Source organism: Triturus cristatus, chromosome 3_2, assembly GCF_964204655.1.
Source record: "Triturus cristatus chromosome 3_2, aTriCri1.1, whole genome shotgun sequence".
Classification (NCBI taxonomy): Eukaryota; Metazoa; Chordata; class Amphibia; order Caudata; family Salamandridae; genus Triturus; species Triturus cristatus.
The window spans coordinates 683,342,065-683,366,905 of record NC_140584.1 but is presented as its reverse complement, the minus strand read 5'-3'; the positions used below and the strand labels follow the sequence as shown (position 1 = coordinate 683,366,905).

The following is a 24,841-nucleotide window of genomic DNA, read 5'->3' as shown; positions in this document are numbered from 1 at the left end:
TGTTTTGGACCTGGAGAGAGGGCGGATGTAAGGTTGTGGCAGATCTGTACCCCAATGAAACCTTTATTGCATATGAAAAGGCTTGTGGGGGGTTCGGCTTAGGACGTGGGAAGTATCTGCAACATGCCGGCTTCTCAGAGTTGGCCAGAGTAACATGGCCTACATACCCAAATGCCCCTCAGACAACCAGAACGCTTGATATCTTGCTCACTTGCGGGGTGGGCGTTGACTGATTTCATTGTTGTACAAGGCCATAAGGGCGAATTCACAAGCACCTTCTCCCAGGGGACACATTGCATGGGATGGAGACCTACAGACGCCCTTGGAAGACAAGACATGAAAAGCAGCATGCGCCCCAACACACACAGTGTCCTGTAATGCAGGTTTTAAGCTAATACACTTCAACTTCCTGCATCGTGTGTATTTGACACCGGGGAGACTGAATAGCATAGACCCGAGCCGCTCTAACGCCTGTACCAGATGTAATAGGAAAGGAGCAGATTTCCTTCATCTAGCATAGGGGTGCACAGAGGTACACCAGTACTGGCTACATGTGCTTGAACAAATGAAGGTGGGAACTGGCCTTTGAGAGGAGGCTACTCCAATACATCATCTGTTGGGACAAGTATGGAGACCCAAAAAGCGTAAGATGGTGTATAAATTGCTGCAATTAACCCTGGTTTTAGCAAGACGGGTCGACCGGTGAAGAGAGCGATAGATCATAAAACTGCTATGTATAAGTCCCACTGGCATATATATGTACATGTTTACTGGTGTATGTAATTGTCTGAATCCCATGTGTCGATGGTCTTTGTGGTATATTAAGATTGCTTTGAAGTGGGGGTGCCATGCACACTTGTTCACCCACTGTGTTGTTAATACAAATTGGAAAAATAAAGTTAAAAAAAAAAAAGAACCTGACAGCCTACCGAAACTTAGGAGGACCTGGGAGAGGGATCTTAGACATTCATTGGGAAGCTGCTTTAATGCACCCTAAAGTAGCAAAAAAAACACAAGACTGACATTTATTAAGTTACAAATTCTACATAGAATATACCACAACAAAAGCTGACACTTCAGAATAGGTAGGGCATTGAAACACACATATACCTATATATACACACACTCTCACACACGTAACATTGAAATGAAATGAAAAGGAAGGTTTATATAGCGCAACTGTCACTCCTGACGGAGCCTCCTGGCGCTTATAGATAACGTTACTAGCTGCTTACTGTACAGTCTAAATGAAGGCAAGGGAGGCGGTATCTGATAAACCAAAGATCCAAGTCTTCAGGGCCCGTCTAAACAGATCTTCCCGTTGGATTGCCCTCAGTTCCTTTGGCATATGATTCCAGGCTTTTGCTCCCAGTATCGTTGCTGACTTCCCTCCTTTTGATGACAGTTTAAACCTACCTATTGTTAACAGATTGGCCGAACTAGATCGTAATGTTCTAGACGCGATGTAAGGTTTAAATCTGGCGGAGAGATAGGCCGGGCCCACTCCTCGTACCGCTCTGAAGGTTGTCAATAGAAGTTTGAAAAGGATTCTTTTAGGAATTGAGAGCCAATGCAAAATCTTCAAAGCCCCTGAGGCCGAAGATTTGCGGGGGAGTCCCAAAGCCAGTCTAGCAGCTGCGTGTTGGACCACCTGAAGCCTTCTCAGGGAGGATTTATTGGTCCCTACAAGAAGGCTGTTACAGTAGTCCAACCGTGACAGTATAAGGGCCACTATAACCGTTTTTCTTGCTGCTGATGGAATAAGACTGAAGAATTTTTTCAGCGTACGAATGTAACCGGAACAGATCCCCGTTAGTTTTAGGACATGTGGCTTAAAAGAGAGTGAGGAGTCGAAGAAAACTCCCAGATTTCTGGCAACCTCAACAGTTGATGGAGGGGCTGCGATATTCTCTGGCCACCAGTCTTTGGGTTGAAATGTATTGTTTTTACCTATGGGAAGAATCTCTGTTTTGTCGGTGTTACAGCAGAGATGATTGTTAGACATCCATTTAATGATCGCTGAGAAACAAGCTTTAAAATTCTCTTCTGCTGATGTTGATCCATCCTCCAAAGACAGAATGAGTTGGGTATCGTCGGCATAGGATGTTGTCTCAATTCCAAAGGAAGAGATCAATGAGATCAGTGGAGCCATGTATATGTTAAACAACAGGGGGCTGATAGAGGCCCCCTGTGGGACACCCGTGGAGACAGTGCGTTCAGATGACATACAGGATCCCAGGGAGATGACCTGTCTCCTGTTAGACAGGAATGATGTTATCCAGTCCAATGCTCGGTTTGTGATGCCGCCTGATCTTAATCTGGCAATCAGGATATCATGGGAGATGGTATCAAACGCGGCAGACAAATCCAAAAGAATCAGGACTGCCTTCCTGCCACTGTCCAAGATGAATTTCAGGGTGTCCGATATCTCGAGAAGGGCTGATTCTGTCGAGTTTTGGGACGAAAACCCGACTGTCGAGGATGGAGGATAGCTGCGGATTCAGTAAAGCTGGCAAGTTGCTGACATACTATTTTCTCAGTGATCTTCCCCAAGATAGGGAGGAGAGAGATAGGCCTGTAGTTTGATAAGATTGAGGGCTCTACATTCTGTTTTTTTTTTAACGGTTTGACAACGGCAAATTTCCAATCTCTGGGAACAATACCCAAGGCAAGGGAAGAGTTCACTATACCATTGATGATTGGGTTGACCACCTCGATTATGCGATGTAGAAAAGTTGAGGGACATACATCCAAGGGTGAGCCTGATTTACAGGCTAAAATGGCCTCTTTTGTTTGAGCTAATGTGGCCATTTGAAATGATGGAAGAACTGGAGAATTTGGATTGGAGTTTGGTTCTCTTATATCAGTAGGATCTTCTGGTATAAAGGTCTTAAAGTTCCTTTGAATGTTTTTAACTTTCTCTTCAAAAAAACATGCAATATCATTGCAAAGTGTCACCGACGCCGGTATGGTGGAATACAGGGCTTTAGGATCAATAAAAGATTTTACAATTTTAAATATTTCTTTTTGATTGTTCTTGGCTGTAGTAATTTTGTTGCAAAAGTATTCCCTTTTTGCAGCATTAATGGCCAACTTATACTTCTTCCTAAAGGATTTAAAGATGAGCCGGCTGGAAGGTTCATATTTCCTCCTCCACTTACGCTCCAGTTGCTTACTGTGAAGATGGAGATCCACTAGTTCCCTGGAAAACCAGGGATCATTGTGGATCTTCCTTTTAGATATTCTACTACCTCCCCTAGAAGATTCCAGTTTGTTCCCAATGGATGTGATCCAATTAGACAGTCTGAGTCCTCTTCTGGTTCCCCTATGTGTTCGGGTACTGTATCTTGAGCTGTAGCTGTCAGGCGGGGATCAGAGGCTAATGAGAGCCATTTCCGCTTAGGAGCGTGGATGCGATCACTGTCATTTATGCCCATACTAACTTTCTGAGGAATAGGAAAGACGAAGGGATAAAACTGTGGTCCGTCCAAATCTGTGGCAGTAAATTGCTTATCTGTAGAGACTTTAAGTTGGTACAGACGGTGCCAAGCGTATGTCCTCCACCGTGAGATGGACCTTGGACCATCTGTTGAAGTCCCAAAATTGAAATAATTTCTAGGAAAGATGATACTCCCGGGCTATTTTCACATTCCAAATGGAGATTAATGTCACCAACACCAAAAAGGGTAAAGTTTGAGTACCTAAGTACTGCCTCACTAAGGGCGTCTCCCAGGGATTCCAAGAATATACTGCTATTGCCTGGCGGCCGATATAGTAGTACCCCCGAGAATGAAAAGGAGTTGCCCATGGCACAACAAAAGCCCATGTTTTCTGCTCCTTTTAGACCTTGGAGGGTAAAAGTCTTCACCTGCATATTCTCCCTATGTATGATGGCGACTCCCCCTCCCCTGCCCTCCTCTCTGTCAAGCCTACACAGAGTGAAGTCTGGCGGCAGGGCGATCACTATATCTGGGTTGCAGTCTTCACTCAACCAAGTTTCGGTAATGAATAAAAGGTCTAATTCATTCTCTACAATCAACTCATTTATATCAAGGGCATGCTTCCTTAAGGAGCGCGCATTAATTAAGCCCCCAAGGATGGATCCCGAGTGAGTGTGTGTAATATCTGAGTCAGTCGTTAAATGGGGATTAACAACATTTATTTGGGTCTGGCATTTCAGGCAGCTTATTGGACCCATAATATAGTTCACTTCTAACATGTGACCGCATTTTTTATCTATGTTCAGTTCCTTCAGATGCCGAGACATCATGATCTTATTTAAGGGGCATCGGGCAGCATGGCTGGCGCTGGACGCGTGACGGTCGCGGACGGGCACAGACGGGCTTGCCTTGGGCGCGCCTTCGGCGCGCCCGCGGCGCGCCCGCGGCGCGCGTCCGCTGCGCGTCAGCGCTATAGCCTGATTATATAGTGTGCAGGGCAGAGTAGGTCAAAAGACTAGACCGTCACCTCCTCAAGATGGCGGTTTGAAAGTGTCCCACAGGAAGTGGGGAAAGCGATTATGGCGTGAATGCTCCCTCCACACAACCAGCACCAGCTGTGGTGGACCGGGGAGTGAACGCAAAGACGAATTAACAGGCAAGATTGTACAAGAATTTTACAGCAAGCACAGTGCGATTTCTACCGCTTAATGAAGCCAATTGTATATCAGTTAAAATAAAAAATACAAGCGCCGCAAAATAAGTAAAATACAGTGATTTTAAAAGATTCTTTTCAGCACGGAAAGGCGAGCCTTAATCGAATTACAGCAGTCTCAGCACATACGTTATCATCAAGTGCGCGTCAGCGCCATAGCCTGATTATATAGTGTGCAGAGCAGAGTAGGTCAAAAGACTAGACCGCCACCTCCTCAAGATGGCGGTTTGAAAGTGTCCCACAGGAAGTGGGGAAAGCGATTATGGCGTGAATGCTCCCTCCACACAACCAGCACCAGCTGTGGTGGACCGGGGAGTGAACGCAAAGACGAATTAACAGGCAAGATTTTACAAGAATTTTACAGCAAGCACAGTGCGATTTCTACCGCTTAATGAAGGCAATTGTATATCAGTTAAAATAAAAAATACAAGCGCCGCAAAATAAGTAAAATACAGTGATTTTAAAAGATTCTTTTCAGCACGGAAAGGCGAGCCTTAATCGAATTACAGCAGTCTCAGCACATACGTTATCATCAAGTGCGCGTCAGCGCCATAGCCTGATTATATAGTGTGCAGGGCAGAGTAGGTCAAAAGACTAGACCGTCACCTCCTCAAGATGGCGGTTTGAAAGTGCCCCACAGGAAGTGGGGAAAGCGATTATGGCGTGAATGCTCCCTCCACACAACCAGCACCAGCTGTGGTGGACCGGGGAGTGAACGCAAAGACGAATTAACAGGCAAGATTTTACAAGAATTTTACAGCAAGCACAGTGCGATTTCTACCGCTTAATGAAGGCAATTGTATATCAGTTAAAATAAAAAATACAAGCGCCGCAAAATAAGTAAAATACAGTGATTTTAAAAGATTCTTTTCAGCACGGAAAGGCGAGCCTTAACCGAATTACAGCAGTCTCAGCACATACGTTATCATTAGCTTCGACAGGACCTCCACCCTGAGTCCCCCTCCCCCACTCTGTATTCCATCTGCAACGAGCAAGCAGCTGACCTCAAGTGCAGTTTCAAAGAAACAGATAACAACTTAAATCACTTCAGACTTTAGAGGAGCCTGCTAAGAGGACAGCATAGTTTCAATTATGCTTTGCAGACTTGGCTTTTCTTTGTCCCAAAAACCGGGACATGTATTGACAAAACTGAAAAGTGTTGGGATGTCGGGACAGTCTCCTGGATAACAGGACTGGCAGGGGAAATCCGGGACATCTGGTCACCCTATCCCTACTTTTTCATACTGGTTATACCAAGTGATATTGATCTCCCACAGTCCGAACTGTTGTTCTGTGCACTGGGATTTATAATAGCTAAAAGAGAAATAGCTAGGATGTGGAGAAACAGCAAGCCCCAACTAAACAAATGTGGCAAGCGGGCATGAACATACACGTATGGAAGCAGAACAATTGGTGCTTGAAGAGAGAGGATGTCCAAGGAAATTAAGAGAAAGTATGGGTTAGGTAAAGAATGCACTATGGACTGGTATGGGGAGAGTGGTCGCCATTAAGAGACCCTGTAAGAGGGCATATCTGCAGCACAAACAGAATAGAGTGGGAAAACATTGCTATGACTATGGGGGATGAAGGATGGAAGATCATTCGGAAATACTTGCTGGTGTTGGGTCAGATAGTTCAAAAGTCAGCGTTGAAAGGATGTGAAGATAAGGACATGAATTGCTTCACGTTTTAAAAACACTAATAAATAAAATGTATACAAAATATAAAGTTAACAAAGATAACATTTGGGAACCTATAAAAAAAAAACTACCCTAGATCCGTGCTGATTAAAGTCCCTAAAATAATGGGTGTAGAACCTTGGTAAAAACCCTTAAAGCTAATATTAAACGAAAGGGCAGGACCTGAAACTGATATAATTGTGTAGGTACCACAAAACTAAAACAAACTAAATTGAAGATAGGTGGGGAGCATAGGAAGGTGAAAGTATGCATTCACAAGATCAATTAACATCAAATAATATCCTGGGAACATCATCTGAATTATGTCCTGTGTAGAGAGACAATAGGAACGGAGATGTCCTTCATGAAATTGTTCACTTCCGGAAAGAGTCGGGAGAACCAAGATGGCGGATTGAAGCCGCCACGGAGAGCAGCCGAATGAGGGTCTCCCCGCACCCAGGATCGCAACCGGAGAGACGCGGAGACGGAGATAAGCGCTTAAATGCCTAAACGCCTTAGCATCTAAAGAAAAACAAAAACATCCAGAGCAGCTTTTGTATTTACCGCTGAGTTAACAGCCCTGGTGCTCCTTACCGGGAACTCAAACGAATGTGGCAGCTTGCTACGGCGAGGATCGGGCGGCTGCTGTGGGCGTCTCGGCTGCTCCTTTGGAGATCGGTTGGCTGGACGGTGCTCGACTGGTCAGGTCTGCCCTCTGCTGTAGCTCCGTCAACAGCTTCAGTGCCGGAGGTCAGGAGAAGGATGGCGCCACCTAAAACAGCTTCGAGGAACACCCGCACTGGTAGGAACGCCGCTGGAGGAGAGGCAGGCATATCTGATTGTGCGAGCGTGATGGAGAAGCCAGGCACTGCAATTGGTAAGCCACTTTCACGTCTGTTACAAACGGGGAAAATACCAGAGCTTCTAGCGGGTAACTCAGGAAAGTACTTCTCTGGCAACAAGGTTGCAGAGGCTCTGTTGGCGGTAATCCCCGACTGCAACAGCGCCACTACCGACCATGCTGCTATTATTTCTAATCATACAGTTTCAGCGGCGTACAGAGCCAAAAGCCGTGGTAATATGTTCAATATGGATGGCGGAGATGGGTTTGGAGGCTGTATAACAGAGTCCTCAATGCTAACTCAGTCTATGTGTACGCCTGAGAGGTTCGACAAGAGCCCACCCAATGCAACTAACTTTATCAACTCGCTTGATACATCCAGCAATTTAAGCCCGTCAACTCAAGGAGAGTATCGTTCTGTTATATTGGCTAATGCGGTGGCGGAATTAGGTGCGAAGGTTTGCGTTGCTATAGATGGCATCTCAGAGGAAGGTGAAGGCAACGAGTGGGGTTCATTCGATGATGTTGAAGAGCTAACGGAACTTTCCGCACAGGCTGTGGGCAAATTACCTATGAGTAAAAAAGGGAAAGGGAAAGCTAAAAATAGGACAAAAAAAGCATCTGCCGTGCAGAACATGGTACCCCCACGAGGGAAAGTCATCTGTGATAATAGCCCTCTGCGGAAATGGGTGCAAGCGAAGGGAGGCGTGAAGACTATGGCATTACGACTCGGGTACTAGCCCAATTGAGGGCACGTAACGAAGGCCCACCCTTCACCCATAGTAGTGGAGGATAGCTCCAAGCTGGGGGTCCCGGATGGGTTGCAATCTACACTCCCAGTCCATGGAAATGTACATGTTACAGAAGGAACTCATGCCACCCAGGGGAAGGCTCAACTGGGGGAAGGAGCAACAGGTAGCCAAGAAGCGCTGACACCACCACTCTGCCTGATACTACAGTCCTTAAATGAGCAAAGGCAGGAGGCGCAACAACATTATATGCAGGTCCGAGAAGATAATAGTAGAATGGGACAGTCTCTGCAGGAAATGGCAGAAAAATTTGGAGGGCTAACCCAAGATATCTCAGAGCTGCAGCAGAGAGTTATGGTTACTGAAGAACTGTCAGCACTTACAGATTTTCTTGCAAAGAAGCACGAGACCAGATATCAGGCATACAGATTAAGCTGGAGGACATGGAAAATCGTCAGCGCCGACAAAATCTTAGGCTTTTTGGTATCCCAGAGGGGGCGGAACCGAGGGGTTATATGGTTCAACTACTCCAAAGGGCCTTTCCTGATCTCTCTGACTGGGACTGGGACTCTCAACTGCACAGGGTTCATAGACTACCACCAGTCCAGAGGAATAAGGGGAGCCAATACCCTCGTCCATTTCTGATTTATTTAGGAAATTTTCTACCGAGACAGGCAGTGGCAATGAAAGCACGACCTAATTCTCCAGTCTCAGCTGAATCAGTTACTTTTTTTGTAAGATCAGACCCAAGTAAAGCTACAATGGACAGACGCTGGAGACTACGTCAATTTATAGATGCCATAAAAGCCCTCGGAGCTCAGGCTTTCCTACAAGAACCCGTACGTCTAAAAGTTCTTAAAGATAGCCACACTTATTTCTTTCTGGAAGAAAAGGAAACAAGTCAGGTAGTGGCCAAGTGGCAAGCAGAAGCTGCGGAGAAGAGATAGATCAGGGTCCTGGTGTGTTATGGTATCTATAGATATGTATTAAGAGCCTAATTAGCCCGTGGGGATTTCTGTGTTTTTTTTCCTTGAATTAATCTGTCATGGTCTTTTTTCTTCTCTTGATGCTGATTTCAAGCTCTGGTTTTTCTACGAATTTTCTTTAGCAAAAATCTGAATTAAGTGCTATCTATAAAAACATTATTTTTTTTCAATAATATTATAAAGAAAAAAAAAAGGTGGATTTATTGATATAGAACAAAAGGGTGTGGGGATGGCCATCTGGGCTGTGGCTCTGCAGGGCTGCCTTTCCAGCGGCAGCTGTCAATAGGGGGGAGTGTTCTTCTAAGGGACAGGGTGCTGGGTGGCCATCAGAATTTGATGGGGAGTGAAAAGGGCAAGGGTGGGAATACAGGGCAAAAAAATCATCCTCACTAGGGCACTTTGGGTTTAGGGTAAGGGGTTGGTTTTTAACTCTTTTTTGCTGGATTAGCAGGCAACATAATAGCAGACATTATTCTTTAGGGGACATTAGAGGCAGCAGAAGGGGGCCTACTCAAAGGTCAGAAACTATTCATGAATTGGATTAATTGTATGGCCTGTAACGTGGCTGATCTCAATAGCACAACTAAGCGACAGTTAGTCCGTGAAGAGCTGCGAATGTATCAGCCTCAATTGGTTGTTCTAACGGAAACACATCTTGCTTACAAAGATCGAAATATGCTGACGCACTTAGGATACGATATTATTATTTGTGCTACTCAAACAGTATCCATAAAAGGAGTGGCTATTTTAAAAGATAAGAGGTTTAACTGTAGAGTGGTTAAAAGTCAGTCCGATCAATGGGGATGCTGGGCATTGGCTCAGCTTGAGTTGTGGGGTAAAAAATATGTGGTCTGCGCAATATATGGCTCTAACGTGGACGATCCCGCTATTTTTGAATATCTTAATCTAGAATTGTTAAATTGGGAGGGTGAAAAATTGGTTATGGGGGATTTTAATTGTGTTATAGATTATGGTATAGACTCTACTGGAAAAGGCCTTAATTCTAGAATGCGTAAGACCCGTGCTGCGATATTACAAATGATAAGGCTCCAGTCTATTAAGGATGCTTGGAGACATATTTATCCAACAATACCGGGCTATACATTTTATTCGGCCCCTCATAAATCGTACTCTAGGATAGATATGGCCCTGGTGTCCGACGGCTTAATTACAACATCAAGGATGGAAATATGCCCCCGGGTGACCTCTGACCGCAATCCCATTATTTTTTCTTTTCGGGCTGAAGCTGAGGAAAAGCAACTTAGGCCATTTTCCTTCCCTAGATATCTGTGGACGGATAGCGAATATTTGTTGAACATTGCTCAGCAACTGGAGGAGTTCTTCAGTGTAAATACAGGGTCAGCATCCCCATTAATTGTATGTGACACAATGAAAGCGTATGTCCGTGGTATAACACAAAAATATATTTCTCTACAGAATAAAAAGCCTAAAAATGAAATGGAGATATTGGTGCATACCTTACGTAACATTGAGAAACAACATGCGGAGTTAGTAAAGAAAGATTCAATGGCTCAAGATATTATGTTTCTCTCATTAATCGACGCAAGAACCCTAGATAATAAAAAAAAAAAACCCTAGATAAAAAGTTTTTAAGGGATAAAATGGCAGCCAGCTACAGTAAACATCGCTTAGAAAAATATGAGTATGGGGAGCACATAGGACACATATTGGCTTATCAGACTGCAGAGACAAAGGCGAAAATCAGGATAAATTCTATTAAGGGAGCAGATGGGCTTATGTATAATGAATCTTCAGACATTTTAGAACAATTTTTGTTGTTCTATCAACAGCTGTATTCTCTTACGTGGGCCCCAAATCGAGATGAGATACTATGTTATATTGATAACAGCGGTCTACCAGTAGCAGATGTTGAGAGAACTGCTACTCTGGATGAGATGGTCTCGATAGAAGAAGTGGAGCTGGCAATATCAACATTGCCTATGGGGAAAGCGGCTGGAGACGACTCACTGCCATTAGAATTTTATAAATCTTTTAAAAAGACTTTACTTTTGCCTCTTACCAGGGTAATACAATTCGTGGCCGCTAGCGGGGAGGTACCAGATTCGTGGAATACGACACAGATTGTGTTCTTCTTAAAAAAGGGCAAACCACCAACAGAATGTGGATCATACTGGCCAATCTCTCTTATTAATACGGACGCCTAGATATTCTCAAAGATCTTGGCGACTCGTCTAGCTCCGCTCATGCCGGGATTAGTCTCTGAAAGACAACATGGGTTCATACTGGGGAGGGACACTACTGCCCACGTCAATATGGCTATTGGGGCATTTGACTTTGCAGAGAAAAAGAAAATTGACTTTGGAATGATTCTTCTAGACGCCGAAAAAGCGTTTGACCGCGTTAGGTGGGAATTTCTATGGGCTGTATTGGCTAAGATTGGCCTAGGCGTGCAGTTCCAGTCTTGTGTACAGGCTTTATATTGCAATCCTCAGGCCAAGCTGTCTTATATGGGGTCTCGATCAATACCATTTCGGATCTTGTGCTGGACTAGGCAGGGATGCCCCCTGTCTCCGCTACTTTTCGCCCTACATATAGAGCCTTTTCTACGCATTTTACAATCTTGCATGCATATTAAGCCATTGGAATCCGGGACTTCTAAACTCAAGCTCACGGCATACGCTGATGACATAGCGGTCTATGCAACTAACCCAAGCGAGGCCGTGACAAGGATTAAGGAAGAAGCTGAGAAATATGGCAATGTCTCAGGGTATAAACTGAATGCTAATAAAACTCAAGTGCTTACTACGGCCGGGATCCAAAAATCTATCTACGGGGCATGTACAATTGTGACTTATTTGGGGGTTAAGATAATAGCCAAAGTTAATCAGATCATTGACTTAAATTACGTACCACTCCTACATGCAACTATCAAGCTGTTCAAAACTTGGCATAGGCTTCCTCTAGGACTGCTTGGCAGATGCAATCTAATCAAAATGAAAATACTCCCTAAATTTTTATATTTGTTTCGTTCGATTCCCTTAAAAGTTCCTAACACATTTTTTTTAAAACTTGAGGGGATATGTAGCAGCTTCATCTGGGGTTATAAAAAATCTAGGAGGGCAATTGATCTACTTAAATCTTCATTTGAACAAGGCGGACTTGGCTTTCCGGATTTTAACATTTATTTCTGGGCTTCATTTACAGGTTGTTTCCGCTGTTTGTTGGGTCTGGATCAAACAGACTCAGTGTTTGAGTTTATTTTAGGAAACCAGAGGGACATGTTCTTATATGGAATAAATGACCCAAACTACTTCAAGCGAGTGAAGTTTAAGACTGTGAGGGATACTGTATATATTTGGAGAGATATGTCTGCCAGGTGTAAATTACCAATATTTCATAGAAAATTTCCACTATGGAGGAATCCTCTGCTCCCTGAGGTGTTTCAGGACCAAGCAGGCAAATCTTGGGTGAAGTATGGAGTTACATGTTTGGGCGAAATGTACAACGAGAGAGGAATCAAATAATTTGAAAATTTGCGCCTAGCGTATAAACTCCCGGCTCATTTTTTCTTCAAATATCTACAGGTTAGAGATTATTTGGCTCTTAATCTGGCGGCAACTGAGATTATGCAGTCAAATATTTGGGATTGTATATATAGAGGGAAGACCAAATCTTTGATAGGGCTGATGTACGTACATCTACATAGTTTTAGATCAGACGGTAGCGAGAAATTAGTTGAACGCTGGAGCCAAACCCTGGGTATAGCGGTCTCATCTAGAATGATTAAACAAGCCTTAGGTAATGTCAAGGATTCGGTTCACTCTGTTAGCTTGCAACTTCAGCAATTACGTACTACCTGCATGTTGTACTATACCCCGGCTAAAATAGCCAAATGGGCTCAAGGTAATACGACGGGGGATAAAAAAAAAAACTGCCCCAAATGCGGACTCTATGCTGCTAATTTATTACATATGTTTATTGCATGCCCTGTACTGACGGGTTATTGGCAGAAAATGGAACAGCTACTCCAGTCTAAACTTGGGCTGGATCATCCACTTACTGATCTCGAAATTATGTTGGGGTATAAGGAGGATAACCCCGCTATAGCACGCCTCTTTTCAATCTTGATGGCTTCTGCCAGACTGGCTATTGCCAGGGTATGGGTCTCCTCCGCACCTCCCTCGGTTGAGGAATGCTGGGCTATTATTAGAGAAACGTATGGTTTAGAGGCTGCCTTGGCAAAGGAAAGGGGAATTCGCTCCTTAGTTAAATTAGAAGCGCTATGGAGACCGATGGCTTTTGATGGAATAATTTAGTATTTGCTAGTATTATATGAAATAATTTGTGTCCCCTATATTTGTTTTTCTCTCTATTGCAATTTCTATGTTTTCTGCCTGATGTATAAATTCTAAAACCCCAGTTTATGTTTTATTGTATAAATGTGCCATTCTTGATGCTGAAAATAAAAAATTATTTAAAAACAAAAAAAAAAAGAAATTGTTCACTTCCTTGAGATTAACAATGCAACAGAAGGACACATTCGGCTTCACAACCAGAAAGAGTCTGAAAAACACTACATTACCAAACTCCTACTTTAGCATTGGAACAATGGCCCCCTCTAAAAAAGAGACTGTTGATCCCGGACAAAGAAAGTTGTTTTCTTCTGTAGATCATTGGGCTAGTCTGTCAATCTCACTACAGAGTCAAGAGGAATACAGGGGACCCTACCATATATCCTTTCTGGCCCACTGTTAACACCCGACCATCTGAAATAACAACATCCTAATGTTCCTTAAAGGAAGAAAGGAGAGAAGACTCCTGGTAGTGATGACTTTCTTTTTTGGAATAAAGGATGATTACCTCAAAAGGGCTGGTATGAACTACTGGGGAGGAAATTTGATTTTTGAGGTACCTGGAGGGGCAGGGTCCCATTCTGAAAATGCCTTCTCTAGGGAGCAGCAGGGGGCTCTTACAAGAAAAAGCAATTCTGCATCCTCTACTACCTGCTTCACCAATTCTCCCAGTTTTGACAAAATAGCGTGTTGCCTAAAGAAGTAACTTTAAAGAAGGAGCTTATGTGATGTCTCCCCTTTTCATGCCCTCATCCGGTATGGTTGTATGACACCATGCATACTGCTGAGAGATTAACAGCTTGCAGACCATCCAAAGCAACATCTGAAGTCAACTGGAGCTGTTTTTTTAATAACTCAAGCAATGGCCCACATGATTAACTTCTCTCCCTGACCAGCATTGAGTCCTGGAAATCATAATGACTGCACAGTACACAATGCACAAGTCCCTGACCTTAGAGCAATAAGTGCCGCAGCATGAACCCCTTTAAAGACATCTCTATTTTTCTATGCACAGGGTCTGATGGGACTGTATCTTTTATGGCAATGTTCGTACGTCCTGGCCTAGGGAGAAGAGAAACAATTGTCAGTTTTCCTGGGAATTCTTCACAGAACTCCAAAAAAGGTTACAATTTCTGCAAATACCTTGGTGCTGCTAGTTTATCAGGTTCTCACACTTCCTGCAAAATTACTCAACCTAATGCAGCACATTTTTGGATAGTATTACTTCAGAATGTTGTAATTTTTCCACGTTAACACAGCCTGGATAAACGTTTAACCTCATTAGTACCAGATTAACACCCAAATACAAAAATAAGCAATTAAAAGATGACCAGTCAACCTTTGCATAAAGCCTTCACATTGGTGGAACACAGGTCACTGCAAATGTATTAACTTTGGATCTGTTGGTGCTAAAAACAAAAAATCTAGTTAGAATCTGCATGTTATGCAGCAGTTGATAGATTGACTGGTACAGACCTCAGCTGTACTGGTTTTATAAATGGTGAAATAACTCCAAAGACCCAGAATACAAAGGAAAAAAAACTGGGCGCGGACAGCGAAGTCAAGCATGAACCTGGCAAACTAGGCAGGGCTGCATTTTGCATTCCAGCACTTGGTCTCTCCTCATCGTCAACTCACTCCAGTCTCACTGTTCAAACTGCATCTTTCTCTTCTACAGTTCTCACGATACCTTGGTTTCGCTTCTGCGTTTTATCCAGCAATTTTCTTCTCTCTTCTCTTCATTCAGTTTTCCTCCTCTTTTACTTATTGCTAGGCAACTCTCCTTTCGCTTCTGTTGAATACCACCGCCCGGATAGGTATAACTCGCAGGAATAACGCGGAAAAATATTAAAAATATCTAGGGGTTGGCTCCAGTACATACACGTCATATCCTTCGTATTCGAAATGTAAGTCTTCAAACGGAGATCTTATTTTGCATTAAAAAACAGCAATCAGCTCATGCTGGACAAAATATCTATGGTCGCATTAAACAGCTGTTTACAGTTCCCTCTCCCTCCAATCAAGCGTGGGTTAGCGCCAAGTAATAACCCGGAAGTGACCATGTCCACCCACAGGGTCGTCTACTGTAGAGACGTAACTAGTTTTAGATATCCATTGGCAACGGCGTCGCTTCAGTCACGCACCCGGTGGGGAAAACCCACTCGGAGACCGAAGCACCCTCGTGTGTACTTAAAACTAGAAAATGTCACTCCGTGACTTTAATTGAGTTTGATTGACTGTGGACATCGTATAAACGTCTACGCTTTCAAAAGCCTTAATCAACGTTAAATAAATAATTAAATTGGCCACATTTCTCGAACGGGAGGGGATGCGCACACACTTAACGCTTTGTTTAGTGTGAAGGAAATCACCAACCAAATATTAGCCACCTTAGTTTCTTCGACAATAGAAGTAGTAGTGTGTGTGTCGTTTAAGACGCGCGCAAGCGCATTATAAATTCCCCACACCCACTTTGTAATTTGCCATGTCTACGGCGGTGATTGGTCGAGTTTCACGAGCTAGACGAATTTTGTCGGCTATTCATTGGCTTGGGCTGACTAGGTCAAGGGTGATGATCTTGACTGTGACTCGCTGGACTGGGAACGATGATGGAGACGTTACTACACCCCATTGGCCAAAAATGGACGAGAAACTAAATATGGCCAAATCCCCTCCTAAACTCACGTCAACTAGAAGCCATCTTATTATTTTTTTCTTGTACTGTTCTGAATCTTGTAAAGTAAATATATTCATAACTGTCAAATATTGCTTTATTTCTTTGTTTATATAAATACAACTAACGCTAGCACACTATAATGTTAGAAAGTAAATGTCAAGTACACTTTTGTTCTAACATTTTTTTTACTAGTGATATTTGTAAAACATTTTCAATACATTGTAGCAACTGGTCAATTATCCTATATTTTATGTCAAGTTCTTAACTTTGCGAGTTTTCTTTCCAATATGTAATACGAAATTCCCTTTCCAAGATGGCTGTGAGCTATCGTCAATGTTTGACAGCAGACCAGGCATTTGTCAATCGGTTACCGGCAGGAAGAAGACTGAGCAGTACATTACAACTGCTGGCGACCCACAGTGCCGGCCAGAAGAAGAGATCTAGGAACCGACCTGAAAACACGGGAGCCTAGTGAATTCCAGAAACTGTACGCCGAACCGTAGAAGACACAGGCTGCTGGACGGCCAGGATGTCTCCGCATTCTCTGTGCACACTCTGCCTTTTACTCATCTACCTCATTTTCGCGGTGCTTGCAGGGTGAGTGTCATCAGCCGGGGAGGCTGCGTTAGGTAACGCTCTAATGTGGGTTAGGGCAGTCAATCAGTCAAATTTCCATTGTCAGGCGCAGGTCATATTGCGCATATGGGGCAATCGGAAGACGTTTACTTGAGGGGGGTAAGTGGGTGGGCGAATATCAGTCGCCGTGCGCATTTTTTTAGTTAATCGCCCACCGCCAATTCAGATCCCAATCGTCTTCAAAAGAGGCCGCTCTGACTAGACCTTGTATTTATCGAATGTGAGTATTGTAAAGTATGTGTTGTCTTCCCACTACGGAGCTACTCTTGGAGAGTTAATTACTCAAAGGTAGTAACTTGGTTATCAAAATAGAATTGAAAATTATCTTAGACATTGTAACAGCAGTGGTACATGACCTGATCCATCCTAGGTTCTACCCTGTAACTAGCGCTTTAAAAGGAAATATAAAAGTGGAAGTTGTGGTAATGCATGTACATTTTAATGAAGAAGTCACAAGGTCTCATATGTGGCAGGAGTCTCTTTATTCAGCGTCTGATCTCCACGCTTCGAACAGTAAAAATAACTGTCACATTCACCTGTCAACCCATAGAACCCCCCATTACGTAAACAAACATTCAGGGCACGAGCCCAGTAACCAATCGGTATGCGGGAGGGGAAAAGGTAGGAGAAAGGAAGGGAACACGAGAAAGGAAGGGTAAAGGGTACTGTGATATGTACATATGTATCTAAAACATGACGCATCCCCTTCCTTGACAATATTCAAATAATGTAAAAGTTAATTATCAAGGACAGAGCCCTGAGTTGTCCGGGGGAGCAAGTATCCTGTAGGGGCCGGGACTGTGAGACCCAGCATCCCTAGCGCTTGCAACTACGCGCGGTTGGTCTCTCTTCCCGCCCCCATTATTACCTATTCAACCGCGCCCATACCCGCGGCTCGCAATAACAGCAGAGGGGCCGCGCCCCCTGATTCTTTTGTTCACGCCTGCCATCTGCTATCTAGCAGTTAGGACAAGAACTTGAATAATGGCAACAAGAGAAACAAGGAGCAAAAGTACGCTGGCCGGTGGACATGCAAATGGCACTCTTGATACTTATTTCGTCAAAGCCGGGGCGCCCCCGATTGACGAAATCACTGTCCTGGAAAGGCGTATATCCCAGGAAATAGAATGGGTAAGAAGATCTTCAATGGGCACTATATCCCAAGCTAGAACCCCAGAAAGAAGACTTCATCGACTTCAACGACTAGAGTCTGACCAAGGGGACAATGGGTCGGATACTCTGCAAGACACAGCTAACCTCATGCTAAATAATATGGTTATGGAAGCTAGAAGCCCTGTCCTGCCTTACCAGGCATCCCCAAATCAGATTATGATACAACCCATTACAGCCCCAGTCGTTACTGACATTGATACCATAAATGCCAGAGACATCTCTTTCAAGCATGATAATAGGACTGGTGCTATACCCAAAAGGAAAAGAGGCACCCAAAATCCAGGGTGCCGCAAGGCAAAGGTCGTAAAAGTTGTAAAATCTAAGGTCACTGTGAGGGGTAGTACCCCGGGTAAAGGTAAATCTGCACATATACCATCCGACTTAACCACTTCCATATCTGCAGTGAACCTACCAACAAAAAAACCAGAGCAGTTGAATCCTAGTCCCAGGCTAATTACAAATGCTGACTGTACCATAGATAATACTGGCACTCTTTTCAAGTCACTCCTCAGCCCTCTAGAAGTACGCTTGACTAAGATTGAAGCCAGGCTCCTGTCCATAGAAAAATCTATACTAGGACTAGTTGATAGCTTTAAAGCTGCTAATAGGGCAGACAGGGGCAGGGACGATCCCAAGATTAAGATGGGCATCCCAGCCCTTCTGTCGAAGGATGTCAATCCAGCCCCTAGCATCTTACAAACACAGCCACCTTCCACCAAGTAAGTCCCCAGTCCCCTGTAGGCGCAGGTACCACCACTCTGACTTACCCTGTGACCGAGACTACACTCACCCAGGGAGTCCCCGCCAACTTAAAGAAACCTAGCCCAATGAATCTCCCCCCGGAGGCGAGCCCATATATAGTCATCTTAGCCCGGGGCTCTCCAACAAGTAGCTCGGGAGCTACTGGTAGCTCGCCAGTACCTTCAAAGTAGCTCTCTGAGGTGAAGTCAAGCCCAGTATCAATTTTAGAGTAGGTGCCTATTAAAGAAGGCAGCACAGATCATCCAAAGACCCTAAGAGTGACAGCCAGCCAAACTTATCACAGTAACTCATTCTAACACTCAAACACACACTGTGCCAGCTTATAGGACCTGCTACATGACAGTCTGTATCCAATCCTAATATAATTAAGCCACAAGGAGATTGACCATGTTGCAGTCCTTCCTTTATCAGTCACAACATGTGTGTGAACAGTGCACCATCAAAAAAATATGGCAGCAGTAGCCTGAGCTGTAATCAGTGCTGACACACCAAAATGCGGGACTGCAGGAGTCGGAGTGAAAATGTGTCAGTTAGATGCATGATCAGCTCAAGTCCTGAGGAGAACAGTGTATGATCCAGACCAGAGAAAATTAAGAGACTCATCAACATTTATGTGTGTGCCCATAATAAACACTATTGCTTCCTGAAACTATGCCCGGTGCCAAGAACCACCAAATATATATGCTAGCACCAACATAAGAGTGTTATATTTGGCATAATTGTGTCCATTCCTGACATAATCGTGCCAATGGCATAATTATGGTCATCCTTGACTATTTTAGTATTTTTGGTCTAGTTGTGGTATGCTGGCAGCCATCATAGACCTACCCTGAGCATGACTGGCCTACATGTACCTATTCCTGGCATTTTAATGGTCATGACTGATATGTGGTCTTATCCCTGATCCTTCTGGTTTCCAGCCTTGGCACAACTGTGGCCCTAGTATAATGGTGGGCATTACTGGGATAATTCAGGTATCCGTGGTGCTATGGTGAGCATCCATTATGATATAAAGGGGTAACCCACAATGGTCCACGGACCTGGGTAACGAACGGTCCTAGACTTCTTTAAAGCTACAATTCAGTTAAGAAAAACATTCATTAGTCAAAGGGCATCCGGTACATATAGAATTAGCATTGTATCATTAATGTACCACCATTTTCTTTACAATGCAAACAAGTATATCCTCAAAAGACACAAAGGCACAAAATATCGCTACAATAGTGACGGTTTATTATTTAGTTACTTTTATAACAGATCACCATATTCAATGCTACAAATAGAGAAAGAGGTTGGTCCAAGGGGAGTGTGAATAAGGAAAGTGCGCGTGAAGTAGGACAGATATAAAGGAGGAGAATCCAAAAGGCCAATTCAATAACCAATCAATTACACATTCTGGTATCCTTAGTAAAACTGGTCATGGTTCATAGTAGCACCAGTTTTACAGATAGGCCAGTCCCTTATGGATTTACAAATATTAATTTCTTGATTTTCTGATGATGCACAGAGAACATTCATCGGTGAAAAGGCAGGCTGGGATGATATCAGGTACAGGCCCACTGGGGGAGAGTGTCGACGTTTCGACCCTGGTGCAATGAGGGTAATTTATATCCTCTGCAGGCGGGTCTTCCTTAGGGGCTGTATCCTGACTGTACCTCACCCTAGGTTGCCTCCCCTCCCCCATCCTGAGGAAGACCCGCCTACAGAGGATATAAATTACATTCATTGCACCAGGGTCGAAACGTCGACACTCTCCCCCAGCGGGCCTGTACCTGATATCATCCCAGCCCTGCCTTTTCACAGATGAATGTTCTCTGTGCGTCATCAGAAAATCATGAAATGTAAAGAAAATGGTGGTACATTAATGATACAATGCTAATTCTATATGTACCGGATGCCCTTTGACTAATGAATGTTTTTCATAACTGAATTGTAGCTTTAAAGAACTCTAGGACCATTGTTTCCTATGCCAATGGTGAGCATCCATGGCATATGACAGTAATACCTGGGAATTCAAAGTAGTCTGTCCGTATGAGGCATTTGTACATAGGAGTACATGATGATAATGTCAAGCTGATGTTTTGAGACTGTGCATTTCTCAAAAACTTAAAGGCAGTTTTAGTTTTCAAAAATGGGGTTTCTTCTGGAAAATTGAGTTTGTTTGCCCACAGTGGAAAGTAGTATTAGATAGAAAAATTTACATTTTCAGAAACTGGTGAATGATAATTCAAGTTGAGCTGGGGAGACGTACTGCTGTGCTTACGTCCTTTGTGCCACTGGGCATGTCAAGATTTGAATGTTATTACATAAGTCAAGGGGAGGCATTTAATTTTGAAGACCTTTTTCCCAGCATTTCTGCTGGTAGCCGCACTTGATATACTTGAGTGGTAACTACTGAAAATCTTGCTTTGGGTGGTCATAGTGTAGTCACTATTTTACAGGTATAAAATTTGCTAGTAGCTCGGAAAGACTTTCCTTGAGCAGAAGTAGCTCTTACTACAGAAAAGGTTGGAGACCCCTGTCTTAGCCGGTGTCCCGGAGCTAAAACAAGGTACTACTGAATCTGCAGCTTCCCTAAAGAATAAGGTGGTGAATTGGCTTACCCTACATAGACCTCTCCCATGGGGCACAGAGAGTGAGGTGCTTATGGTAAGAAGAGTCCCATGGGTGGGTCACACAAACAAATCGGTTAAAGGGGATTGTGTCCTGGTCAATTTTAGGGACCCTAGAACTGTTTCCCACATATGCGGATGGCCACATCGCGACCAGGAGACATCTATCCAATCCCTAGCACTATCCTTTTTCTACCCACCCATGACCCGTGTACGAGAAGAGGTGAGCTGGGATTCAATTCCCATGAGAAGGGGAGGTTGGCGGGGAAGGGAGAAAGGGGACTCCTTCTATTATAGAGACCCGCAGCCTACCTATCCTACAACTTTTAACAGGTTTAGTTGCCTGGACATGGTTGACTGACGCTGTCCCACTAGGCGGGGGGGGCTCCACAACCGACTAGGGGTTGTTCAGGTGGGAAAGATCACTTCCCCTAGTAACTGCACCAACCAACCTCCAAGGATTGAGCCCTGTGTCGACCAACACCACAATAAGGAACATCAATCTAACAAAGGCGGCTCAGGTGGTAAAACATACCAAAATATAACCACAGCGGTGAGTGTACTTACTGATGAGATCTCTCTAATGTACACTCCGCATTCCCCAGTCAATCTAGGGAAAACAGATCAAAATGAACCAACATTGGTCACTGCAGCCGATACTGAAACCACCCCAACTCCCATTTCCCATCTTAGATCACCCCCACTAAAGATATTATCCTGGAACTTGGCTGGCTTGGGAAACAAGATGGACTGTGGGCATTGGAGTTCATTTATAGACTCCAAAGATGTTTGGCTGTTCCAAGAAACCTGGGCGAGAGAGGAGTACTCTCGCCCGGGTTTCGCAGTGTTTTCCATTCCTGCTAGATGGGGGGGGAATGGGTCGCCCATCTGGAGGGTTAGCAACCTGGGTGGCTACCCACCTGGGCTGTGAGGCTACACCCCTGCCAACAGCTTTAGGGGATATCCAGTGTATCGTGCTGGAGTGGCCGAACGGCAAAAAACTGGCTGTGGTAAATGTCTATTCCAGGCCGGTAAATATAACCCGGGAATCAACTACCATTGACGATCTTTCCACCTTCCTCAGTGGAATTCCACAGGGCATACCTTATGTTGTAGGAGGTGACCTGAACTCCCATTTTGAACCTCTCACGGGACTATTGGAGGGGTCAGTGCTGGAGGAGGAAGCTCTATGGCTAGTACCGCCTACGATGGCCCCTGAGCCCAGAGCCTGGACACCTTTGGCTGTACAGATCACTGCATTGACCCTCAAACACGGTCTCAGGGCATGCAATGGACGTACGAAGTCCGATATCCCCGCTATCTGTACATTCAATAAAGCGGGACGGGAGTCTAGATTGGATTATATTCTGGTCCAATTGTCCTCGTGGTCCCATGTTATAGATTTCAGGGTGATTCCCAGAGAGGAGAGCGACCACAACGCACTTGAATTAGAATATCTCCTCCCGTGTATAGTTGTAGATGGGGCTGGAGATGAGGGGTCCGCCACAGGGATGGTTCTTGCAAACAATAGACGGAGAGTAAGGTGGGAAAAACTAGCTAGCAATCACTAGAAGAACTCCACAGAGTGTGGAGGGGGGAACAGGAGGCACGGGGTGCTAGGAGCTAGCGGCCTCCATAACTACTATTGACCACAAGAAGCTGCTCCTAGTGTGATGTGACCTTACTACAATTGTGAGTCAAGTGTGGACATCTCACAAAAAGTGACGGACTGGCCTCACACACCACCTGGTGTCATGCTTCATCATCGGCCAGTCCTCGCCCTCCAAAACCTTCGTTTGATGGAGGGCGGGCATACACCTGGAGACAGGGATGCACTTCTAAACTAAAGAGTGGGGGCCCATGGGGTAGAACGTGAAATTAAAAATCATTATAGTTACTACAAAGTGTTTTTAATGTGATCAGTAACTATATGATGCTAAAAACAAATAGCGGCAGGTGGGGTATATTAGGTGTCCCCTAGCCGTCTAGTGTTAGGTCGACATGTTTCTGCCTTCTTGGCCCGAGCGGGTCCAGGGCATTCATCAGGACCTAGGTTTACAAGAAGAGGGCTCCGGTCTTACCAACTCGTGGCAAGAGAAAACCACTGTGCAGGTGTGGCGAAGGCCACACTCCACTACCTAGATGGCTTCCAACTGTAAAGCCTGTAGAAAGAATCAAAACAAACAAATGTATCTGTATACACAACTGTAGAAGAAAGGTCAAAGGTGAAAACATAAAAATTAAGATAAACGCATGCGTAATTTCCTTAAGGTGGGTGACTAATCACGTGACATGTGCCACTCTACGTGAGAACACAAACATGTTTGAGAGTCAAAAAGTGCTCTCATGAGGCTTACCCTAGTCAGAAAGACTACTTGCCACATGGGGGGATAAAGGAGGAGACACTCCTGTTCAGTCTACAGGGAGAGAAGAACGATACAGTAATGGTCAGCAGACTGAAAAATGCCCAGAACGTTGACCCTTGCAAAACCTGGAATCAGGATGGAACCACAATCATTCCACAATAAACCCACACAGGGGTTAAAACAACGCGAAACCACCATTCATACTCTTACTATCTGAGGCAAGGTGTCCCGTGTTCAGCCTACGGTATTGCTCCTTGTACGCCCGAATTTGGGAGTGAGACCGCAGGGCAGGATTAAATAGCGTGCTTAATTGGTAAATGGAAAACAGCCTGGAGTGATCACGGCTGTGCGGCAGTTCCTGGTGCGGTGCATCCGGAGTCCGGAATAACCGTGGTGGCGGCGCATGCAGTGCAGTGCCTGGTTGTGAAATGGCCGATTGTGGGGGCCTATTGGAGCGTCCAGGCTGAGTCTTGTGCCCAAATAAGGAAACAGTCAGGGGATCCGCCCAGGGAAGGCGGTCCCGTGTGGGCGTGCGCGTCAGAGGTTGTCCGGGCAACGTGGTGCATGCGTTCGGCGTGACTCCCGAGGATGAAAGCGACGCGTGCTAAGGTGCCCCAGGACGGGTTTGTGTTGTGAAAATTCAGAGGCACGTGTGCGCGTCCCAAGTCAGAAAGGGGCATGAAAAGGGAGATATCATCGCCATATGCCGCTAAGACCCCGATGAAAGGTGAAAGGTCATTCATGCAGCGTTTGATTAGTGCGTAGATTCAAAGAGTTCGTGAGGGGGTTTGGCGGTTGCTAATGGCAACAGAAAAAGTGAAAGTAAACACCATGCCCTCTGCGTTGCTCTCTGTATGTAATGGAAAATATCCCAGTGTAGATGGAGAGTCAGTCTGCTCCGGACAAGACCAGGGTGTCGCAGAAAACATGTATGATAAGTGTGGTGTAATGCCCAAGTCCTCCTGTCACTACGATCATATTCTGGAGATCCCTGCGATGAAGGTAACAGAAACCAAAGGGTAGGCAGGTAGAGGGACAGGAGGTGTTAATAGTGTGTAAGGGCAACTACCACATGATGGAAGGGGTGCCCAGGAGTCCAGGGTAGATGGAGAGGTCATCTAGTCAGTTGGAGCCACGGTATATCGTCGTTAAGTCCCTTTTCGTGGGACCGCAGGCGGAACACCCAGCGTTGTTCTCTGATGTGGAGAGCTCTTGAGAGATCAGCTTTGGTTTTATTCATGACCTCTAGGACTGTCCATCGCAAATCAGTGTCTTTGTGGTTCTTCTCCAAAAAATGGCGTGTGAGCTTTGTGTTTGTTTTCTTGCACCTTATGGTACTGCAGTGTTCATTGATACGTACCCTGATCTTTCTG

General features: G+C 44.7%; 2 protein-coding genes across 8 annotated transcripts in view; one reads left to right on the top strand and one right to left on the bottom strand.

Moving 5' to 3' along the window:
* TBCCD1 (TBCC domain containing 1) overlaps positions 1-15,727 on the bottom strand; it is a 281,536-nt gene extending 265,809 nt beyond the window's left edge. For 2 of the 7 annotated variants that reach the window (XM_085648713.1, XM_085648712.1), the window contains exon 1: positions 14,933-15,695. The gene's annotated coding sequence lies outside the window, so the exon portion shown is untranslated. Of the gene's footprint in view, positions 1-14,718 lie in introns of all 7 variants that reach the window. The other 5 variants (XM_085648714.1, XM_085648716.1, XM_085648715.1 and 2 more) reach the window with 5 other exon arrangements.
* A 534-nt stretch (positions 15,728-16,261) lies between these two features.
* The window catches only part of DNAJB11 (DnaJ heat shock protein family (Hsp40) member B11), a 162,167-nt gene continuing 153,587 nt past the window's right edge, over positions 16,262-24,841 (top strand). Inside the window, exon 1 of the mRNA XM_085648709.1 lies at positions 16,262-16,516. Coding sequence (XP_085504835.1) covers positions 16,449-16,516 — 68 coding nt within the window. The 5' untranslated portion in view covers positions 16,262-16,448. The remainder of the gene's footprint in view (positions 16,517-24,841) is intronic.